The 9,427-nt window shown below is 47.9% G+C and overlaps 1 protein-coding gene across 1 annotated transcript; it reads left to right on the plus strand.

Moving 5' to 3' along the window:
* The first annotated feature begins 2,999 nt into the window (after positions 1-2,999).
* Positions 3,000-8,331, plus strand: zbtb37 (zinc finger and BTB domain containing 37). The gene is made up of 4 exons (XM_040129041.1): positions 3,000-3,390; positions 4,292-5,225; positions 5,309-5,408; positions 7,798-8,331. The coding sequence occupies exons 2-4, from the start codon at positions 4,300-4,302 to the stop codon at positions 8,329-8,331; spliced, it is 1,560 nt and encodes a 519-aa protein (XP_039984975.1). The 5' UTR covers positions 3,000-3,390; positions 4,292-4,299.
* Positions 8,332-9,427: the final 1,096 nt, after the last annotated feature.

The raw sequence follows: 9,427 nt of genomic DNA on the forward strand, positions 1-9,427 counted from the left end.
GATTCAGCTACAGACACCGATTCAGCTACAGACACTGATTCAGCTACAGACAGCGATTCAGCTACAGACACTGATACAACTACAGACAGTTATTCAGCTTCAGACAGTGATGCAGCTACAGACACTGATTTAGCCACAGACACCAGTTCAGCTACAGAAAAGTAATTCAGTTACAGACAAGTAATTCAGTTACAGACACTGATTCGGCTACAGACACTGATTCAGCTACAGACACTTATTCATCTACAGACACTGATTCAGCTACAGACACTGATTCAACTACAGACAGTTATTCAGCTACAGACACTGATTTAGCCACAGACAGCGATTCAGCTACAGACAGCGATGCAACTACAGACAGTGATGCAACTACAGACACTCATTCAGCTACAGACAGTGATTCAACTACAGACACTGATGCAGCTACAGACACTGATTCAACTACAGACAGCGATTCAGCTACAGACAAGTAATTCAGTTACAGACACTGATTCAGCTACAGACACTGATTCAGCTACAGACACTGATTCAGCTACAGACAGCGATTCAGCTACAGACACCGATTCAGCTACAGACACTGATTCAGCTACAGACACTGATTCAGCTACAGACACTGATTCAGCTACAGACAGCGATTCAGCTTCAGACAGTGCTGCAGCTACAGACACCGATTCAGCTACAGACACCGATTCAGCTACAGACAAGTAATTCAGTTACAGACAAGTAATTCAGTTACAGACACTGATTCAGCTACAGACCCTGATTCAACTACAGACACTGATTCAGCCACAGACACTGAATCAGCTACAGACAGTGATTCAGCTACAGACAACGATTCAAGTACAGACACTGATTCAGCTACAGACACCGATTCAGCTACAGACACTGATTCAGCTACAGACACTGATTCAGCTACAGACACTGATTCAGCTACAGACAGCGATTCAGCTACAGACACTGATACAACTACAGACAGTTATTCAGCTTCAGACAGTGATGCAGCTACAGACACTGATTTAGCCACAGACACCAGTTCAGCTACAGAAAAGTAATTCAGTTACAGACAAGTAATTCAGTTACAGACAAGTAATTCAGTTACAGACACTGATTCGGCTACAGACACTGATTCAGCTACAGACACTTATTCATCTACAGACACTGATTCAGCTACAGACACTTATTCAGCTACAGACACTGATTCAGCTACAGACACTGATTCAGCTACAGACAGTGATTCAGCTACAGACACTGATTTAGCCACAGACAGTGATTCAGCTACAGACAGCGATTCAGCTACAGACAGTGATGCAACTACAGACACTCATTCAGCTACAGACAGTGATTCAACTACAGACACTGATGCAGCTACAGACACTGATTTAGCCACAGACAGTGATTCAGCTACAGACAGCGATTCAGCTACAGACAGTGATTCAGCTACAGACAGTGATTCAACTACAGACACTGATTCAGCTACAGACACTGATTCAGCTACAGACAGTGATTCAACTACAGACACTGATTCAGCTACAGACACTGATTCAGCTACAGACACGATTCAGCTACAGACAGCGATTCAGCTACAGACACTGATTCAGCTACAGACACTGATTCAGCTACAGACACTGATTCAGCTACAGACAGCGATTCAGCTACAGACACCGATGCAGCTACAGACACCGATTCAGCTACAGACAAGTAATTCAGTTACAGACACTGATTCAACTACAGACACTGATTCAGCTACAGACACTGATTCAGCTACAGACACTGATTCAACTACAGACAGCGATTCAGCTTCAGACAAGTAATTCAGTTACAGACACTGATTCAGCTACAGACAATGATTCAACTACAGACAGCTATTCAGCTACAGACAGCGATTCAGCTACAGACACTGATTCAGCTACAGACACTGATTCAACTACAGACACTGATTCAGCTACAGACACCGATTCAGCTACAGTTAAGTAATTCAGTTACAGACACTGATTCAGCTACAGACAATGATTCAACTACAGACAGCTATTCAGCTACAGACACTGATTCAGCTACAGACACTGATTCAACTACAGACACTGATTCAGCTACAGACAGCGATTCAGCTTCAGACACTGATTCAACTACAGACAGTAGTCCAAGCATTTGGGGGGTTCTAGTACTGTATGCTGTATGATTTGACCAGCGGTGGAAAGTGACGAAAAACTAATTAGATTTACTGAAGTACAGCTTTTAGGTACTTGTACTTGACTCTTTCCATTTTCTGCTATTGTATACTTCATTGTTGAACTTTTTATTGCTCTACTTTCATCTGACGGCCGAAGACTAAATTCATTTTTTCTGTGCTTCTATCGCCGGCCTGCTTTGTTCTGTCTTGTTTCCAGATATAGACGCTCATTTAGAACATTGTGAAATATTTCGAACGCGTTGAAATATTGTGATGCAATACAATACTGTTAGGACTCTGTAACAGACAGAAAGGTCTACAGACCGATTAACAGGTTAAACAGCCTGACAGGTCATAAAGCAGGTAGATCAGCTCCACCTCAACAAACTAACACAAATTGCTGCTCACACATTAGTGAATCAATAATTATAATCATGATAATAATGTGATATTTATGACAGTATGAGCGGGGCCACTTTTACTTTTGATACTTTAAGTGGATTTAGCTGATAATAAGTCTGGGGATTTTGAACGCAGGACTTGCAGGTAATGGAGTATTTTTACATCGTGGCATTAGTCCTTTTGTTTAAGTGAAGGCTCTAAGTACTTCCTCAGCTACTACTCTGTGTGTGTGTGTGTGTGTGTGTGTGTGTGTGTGTGTTTGTGAGAACTCCACTTTGCCAAACTCCAAGTGCCATCATGACCTCCCTCGTCACTGATGCAGGCTGGGAAGTGAAGTCTTTCAAGCAGCCGTTAAGCCGGCGCTACTTCAGGGCACGAACTCCATTTCCCAGCATGCCCCGCACGTTTTCTTCCTTCCCTCTTTCCTCCCTGTAGCCTCGGCCCTTCTGCCGTGAAAAAGGAAGATGAGAATCAGCAGCTGTCCACCGACACTGAACCAGCACTGAACCGAGTCTGACTTCCAGCGGAATGGCGGCAGAGCGGCTGCAGGTGGACCGGAGCCCGAGCTCAGCGGCTCTTCTCCGGCCTTGAACACGACGCGACCGCCGCTGGAGCCGCGGAGCTCCGGAACCTGGAGGAGCGGCTGGTGGAGCTGCAGCCTGCCGGGCCGGGCCGGGCCGGGCCAAGCCGAGCCGAGCCGAGCCGAGCCGAGCCGCCGTCATCAGCCTCTACTGCCAACAATGCTCAGCTAGCTGCATGACTGAAGCCTCGACAACATCGCACCCCGAAACCAGACCCGATCTCTCCCTGCCCCCATTCAGGTGAGAGTCATGCTGCTCACCTGGAGGTTTACCTGGTCCCCTGGGTTAGACTGGCACGGATCCGGATCTGTTTTGTTTAAGTATCCGGCTGTCAGACTGTTGTGGTCTGCTTCTGCTTCTGGATCTGGGTCGTGCTGTCAGACCGGAATTGAATCTGTTACTAAACGGTGACTTGGTTCATTGACCAGTTGGACCAGGTTACAGAGTTTTAATGCGTCGGGTGACAGGTGACCTCAGTGTGTAGTTCTGTTTGCAGAGCCTCCTCACCTCAGCTCATCAGGTACTGCAGGTGACACTACACCGTCATTGAATCTGATAGGATTCAGATCCAGGTGTCACGCCGGTCCTGATCTGCCCCAAATGTAGAAGGAGAATATGCACTCAGTGTCCAGTTTAGGTTTAGGTCCACCCTGCTCAAACTAAGTCAAGTCTGATCCAAGTCCGTAATAAATCCTCCCTCGTGAAGGTTATAAAGTCCACGGAGGTGTTGGTTCATCCGGAGGATCACGGCGGAGATTGTTATACCGACAGATGTTTCTGTTATTCAGCCTGAGCTGGGCGAACGTAGATCGTCTAGATATTAAGAGAGCTCTTCATAAAACGTTTAGACTGATAGAATTTCTATTGTCTGTGATAGAAATCATCTTCTCTGAGCTGCGGTGCCCCCTGTGGGTTGACTCTTTCCAAATAGCGTCTCTTGTGGCCACACCTCTAATCAGTGATGTCACGGTCACATTTAATAATTGGTGGACAACATCTGCGGTGACATCCTTTAACACAAACACCAAGCACAAACTGTTACTGACCGTGGTAGAGTCTGATCCTGAACATGTCTTGGCTTGATCCTTATCTGGTCCTGGTTCGATCCTGATTCTGTCCTGTGTTTGCAATGTCCCTGCAGGCTACAGCATGGAGCGCTCCGGCAGCATCCAGCTGGACATCCCGGACTTCAGTAACTCGGTTCTGACTCACCTGAACCAGCTGCGTGTTCAGGGTCGACTCTGCGACATCGTGGTCAACGTTCAGGGCCAGAGTTTTCGCGCACACAAGGTGGTCCTCGCTGCCAGCTCGCCGTACTTCCGGGACCACATGTCTCTGAGCCAGATGAGCACCGTGTCGCTGACGGTGATCCGAAACCCGTCGGTGTTCGAGCAGCTGCTGTCCTTCTGCTACACGGGCCGCCTCTGCTTGCAGCTCGCTGACATCATTAGTTACCTGACGGCCGCCAGCTTCCTGCAGATGCAGCACATCATCGACCGCTGCACCCAGATCCTGGAGGGCATCCACCTGAAGATCAGCCTGGCTGATCTGGACGAGGAGTCCAGGGAGGAGGAGGCGCGGGGCTCCAGGGCTAGCAGGACCCTTGAGGCGGTGGTCCGAGGAGGGGGTCATCACGGCGGCCTGCGGATCCTTGGCCCACGGGGAGGTGCAGAGGTGTGCGAGGCAGTCAGCCCCGCTGAGGAGCCGATCAGCCCGCCACCGACTGTGGAGCACAGCGGGCTGGAGGGGCCTGGGGCCGCTGCAGCTGGCAGAACAGGCAAAGAACCGATCCTTCGCATCAATCGAGCCGGTCAGTGGTACGTGGAGACGAGCAGCGAGCCGGAGCGGAGTGGCAGCGCAGAGGAGGGTGGCGGCCTGGATGGAGTCAGGATCAAGACGGAGAGGATGGAGGAGTGGATCGGAGCGGGAGAGCATCAGGAGGAGGGGGGCCCGGTGGAGGAGGGGGCCACCATGATGATTGACACATCAGGACGCAGCACGCTGATGACAGGGGCAGTGGGAGCGCTGGGGGCCCGCAGCGTCCAACCATCTTCCAGCTTCAGTGAGACGGACAGGTGAGTTGCTGCGCGGATACGCTGAGCGTCTCTTTGACTGGACGCTTGATGACAGTGTGTGTTAATGTGTGTTTGTTTTTCAGGTTCAGTCCCACCGGCAGCGTGGTTGTCCTGGCGGAGCGTCAGAGAGCAAAGAGTGAGTCTCCCAACAGGGCGGACGAACTGCGACAGCCGAGCTCCCAGGTAACAGTCAAGCCAAGTTTTATTTATACAGCTCAGTATCTATAAGAAATTTAGCTCCGGGGGCCCAAAGGGGACCTATCAGGCTCATTTCCTGCCTTATATTTTTATTCTGGGACTCCACTAGAGTAGCTTCACAGGATTCACAGTTAAAAAAAAAGTCCTTACTGACCTCAAACTGTCTATTATGCAGCCACTCAGTTGACCCATTGACTGAAACAGGCAATATTAGCTCAGGCCTCCTTAAGAGGCCTCCTTAAAACCCCACTTTCTTCCGATCGGCTGATCATCCGGAAGCCTGCCGAGGGTCAGCACCCAGCACTTGTGCGCACCACCTCATCCTCTTACTGGTGTGGAGGTTCTGAAAGTAAGCTGTAAAACTAAGTAACTAGTAACTAAAACTAGTAACAAAGTAACAGAACATAATTGGTTGGAAATGGCGACTTCTCAGATCCATCCTACGTGTTCGCGCCTAATCAGATCCAGAATGCACTAAAATGCTGACTGAAGTGGAAAACGTCAGCTGACAGCAAATACAAAAGCTAATTTTGCTGGTAAAATACTATTCTGCTGTTGCCAAATGACTGTATAGTAAACCTGCACCATCAGTAATCTGCATGCTGGAGTACATTAAATGCCTCCAATACTACTCAAGTAGACGGAGACTGTGCTGTGCTTAGAGCAGATGACCGTATAAAGAAATCCACGACGAGCTGACGACAGTTCGTTGTGGAACCAGAAAGAACCGTTGGAAACCTAGCTTTTGTTTCACAGGGATACTTTTACATAGGTTTACCTCAGTATTTGAAGCTTTGGCCATGTTTAATATCGACATACGACACTATAACATCATATATATGACAGAAAATAAGGAAAAGCATATTCAGTCTCCTTACAATCTGTAAAGTATACAACAGCTTCTGTCCTTAGGTCCTCAAATCTGATTAAAAAAAAACCCCTTGAATGGGGAAAAAACTAAAATGGAAGAAAAAAGTCAAACTATTCACAGGTGAATTCTAACAGGAGCTTACGTGTTAGCTAACAAAGGCAATCAGCCAGCCTGTCTTGAATTTAAACTTCAGAGGCAAACTACCGGTATAATATCTTTGGTGAAAGTCAGATGTTTTTCCAATGCATCGAGTGTAACTTTGCCGACGGGAGTAGCAGACACAGAATGTTTACCATTACGTCATTTAGGTTGAAAGAGTATGATGCTCTACGTTAATGGCTCATTAGCTTTCTTCCATTGACAGGCCATGGCAGTAGCTAGCTTTGTGGCTAAATAATTTAGCAACATATAATTGACAAGCATCTGATTAGATTCTCTAAATAATGTTCTCCAGCATGCAGTGAGTTAGTACAGTATTGTTCTACCTTTGAGCCTCTAGAACAGTTTCAGGTCTCTTCGTCAGAGATTAGCCAGGTTTGTGGAACTATATATTCATTGACTCAACTTGTGTTTGATGATGGTGTAGGAAAATGCTGTCTAAAGCCTCTCCCATTGGTGTTCGACCACCTCAGTCTCCTAAAAAAATGCTAAAACCTCATTATTTTCCATGAGAACCTCCTAAAAAATCTTGAACCTCCTCAAATGCCCCTAAAATCTCCTTAGTGACCTCTAGAATGTCTTAAATTAAACTTACACAATCTTAAAAGACACCTAGAACCTTCTCAGTGGCCACTAGAAAATTCCTCAGTGCTCATTAGAACCTCTCATGGTATGCCTAGAACATTCTGAACCTCCTAATGGACAACTAGAACCTCTTATATTACCCAAAGAAACTCCTAAAGGACAACAGCACCTACCAGATGACCTAGAACATCTCACAGGACCCCGTAGTTCCTTCTCAACGACCGTTAGAATCTTTAAGAACCCCCAAAATCTTATCACTTGTCACTATAACCCCCTAAAGGATCTCTAGAACCTCGCCTAAGAACCCTACTCCTAAAAGACCCCTAAAACACCCTCAGTAGTCACTAGAACCCCCTTGTAGAGTGTAAGAACCTTCTAAGTTGCCACCAGAACAGCCCCAAAGAATCCCAGAACTGGCTACAGGACCACAGGGACCATTAGAATCATCCAAGGGACCCCTCGAACCTACACAGTGGCCATAACCTCCCAAAGGATCCGCGGCGCATCCTTTAGCTCCTCTGCATAGTGTACTGAAAGGTGTAAAATCCCAACATAACATGTATTTGTAAGGGGGTTGTTCTACCATGAGCCTCCAGAACAGCCTCTAGAACCTCCTCAGTGGCCTGTAGAAACTCCTAAAGGACACATTTCTGTCTACTTTAAAAGCACTGTGTTTCTAAACACAGTCTAGGAAGAAATCCAGCTTGATTGAGTCTGTCCTGGTCTTGGGGTGTATTGACATTTTGTTCTGCCTGCCAGGGGGAGGAGCACGCAGCATTTGATATGGGTGGATACGAGGACTACCTAAGGGAGCAGGTAGGAGACCGCTGGTTCCGCTACAACCCCCGGCTAACCTGCATCTACTGCTGCAAGTCCTTCAACCAGAAAGGCAGCCTGGACCGCCACATGCGCCTGCACATGGGCATCACGCCGTTCGTCTGCCGCATCTGCGGGAAAAAGTACACCCGCAAGGACCAGCTGGAGTACCACATCCGCAAGCACACCGGCAACAAGCCCTTCCACTGCCACGTCTGCGGCAAGAGCTTCCCCTTCCAGGCCATCCTCAATCAGCACTTCCGCAAGAACCACCCAGGCTGCGCCCCCCAAGAGGCTCACAGTGCTTCCCCCGAGACTACCACTGCCTCCGTCACGTCCAGGGGGGGTCCGAGCGACGAGGCCTCCCCCAGCCAAGAGGAGCCCGAGGGTGGGGGCAGCGGTGGTGGGGGCAGCGGTGGTGGAGGCCAGTATGGCGAGGCTCCCCAGGCCTCGGTCTCCACCACGGGCCCTGACTGACCCAGAGAGGGGGAGGAGGGTGGGGTCAAGGTCAGGGTGGGGGGGGGACACAGACGTGGAGGGCCGGTCTGATCCCAGTGTACCTGATGCCAACAGGACGCTGAACCCGCTGAAGTCAAAGCAGCGAAAGAAAGGACACCTCAGAGTCCGAACTCAGATTTTTCCGCTTTAAACCGCATCTACCTTCACTAACCAAACCGAACAGATTAAGCTAAAATGAAGAAATGCCACACACTCCAACAACCTCATACACCACACAATGCAGTGGTTATCGTTTGCCTCCGTATAGTTTGTTATGTTACAGATTTCTAATTTTATATTTACACGTATTACAGGTTCACAATACAGCATCACAACAGTCTGTCTGGTGGAAACTTTGCCAAACTACTCAGTGCCAGTTTAACAGTTCAGATCCTTCATATTTGCCTTGAGACAATCCGGAGCAGTCAGGTTAATAATAACAATAATCCTGCACGCTCTCCAAGCGCCACAACGGCGTAAAAAGATTTAGTTGCACGGAAAATATGAAACAAGAACAAAACGTTCAGTTCCAGTGTGATCAGAGTTTCTAATCTTTTCCCCTTTTCCATAAAGTTTCATGTCGTAAAGCTTGGAAGACTACCGTTTCGGCATGGACAGCTACACTACATACCTCTTGTCCTACAACATCATCAAGAAAGCTGTAATCACATCCTGTTCTCTGTCCTCAGTCACACAAATATGACCCCTCAATCCTGATCCAAGAGGTTTTCTTTCGTTTTTCTTTTTCTTTCTTTTTCTTCTTCCAAGTTCTGTCACTCGATAAGCTGATTGATGGGCGAACAGTTTCAGCTTCCCTTCTTCAGAGAACGGAACCTGCTCAGGTGTCAGCACATGACCTACTTACAGGACTTTGGTCACATAATAATTGGCGGTCGCACCTGGTGGGACATTACAACCATGTCTGCGTTCCAGAATGGTCCCCAATGTGGAATCGCTGGCAGTTTAACAAACCCCAGAAGAAGGGCATGCGATGCATTGGAGAGCTCCAGATATTGATATAGACGTGTCCCCGAGGTGGAGAATGAGTCTTGTTTTATCGTGCCTCTTTTTACTG

Source organism: Xiphias gladius, chromosome 6 (assembly GCF_016859285.1).
Source record: "Xiphias gladius isolate SHS-SW01 ecotype Sanya breed wild chromosome 6, ASM1685928v1, whole genome shotgun sequence".
Classification (NCBI taxonomy): Eukaryota; Metazoa; Chordata; class Actinopteri; order Istiophoriformes; family Xiphiidae; genus Xiphias; species Xiphias gladius.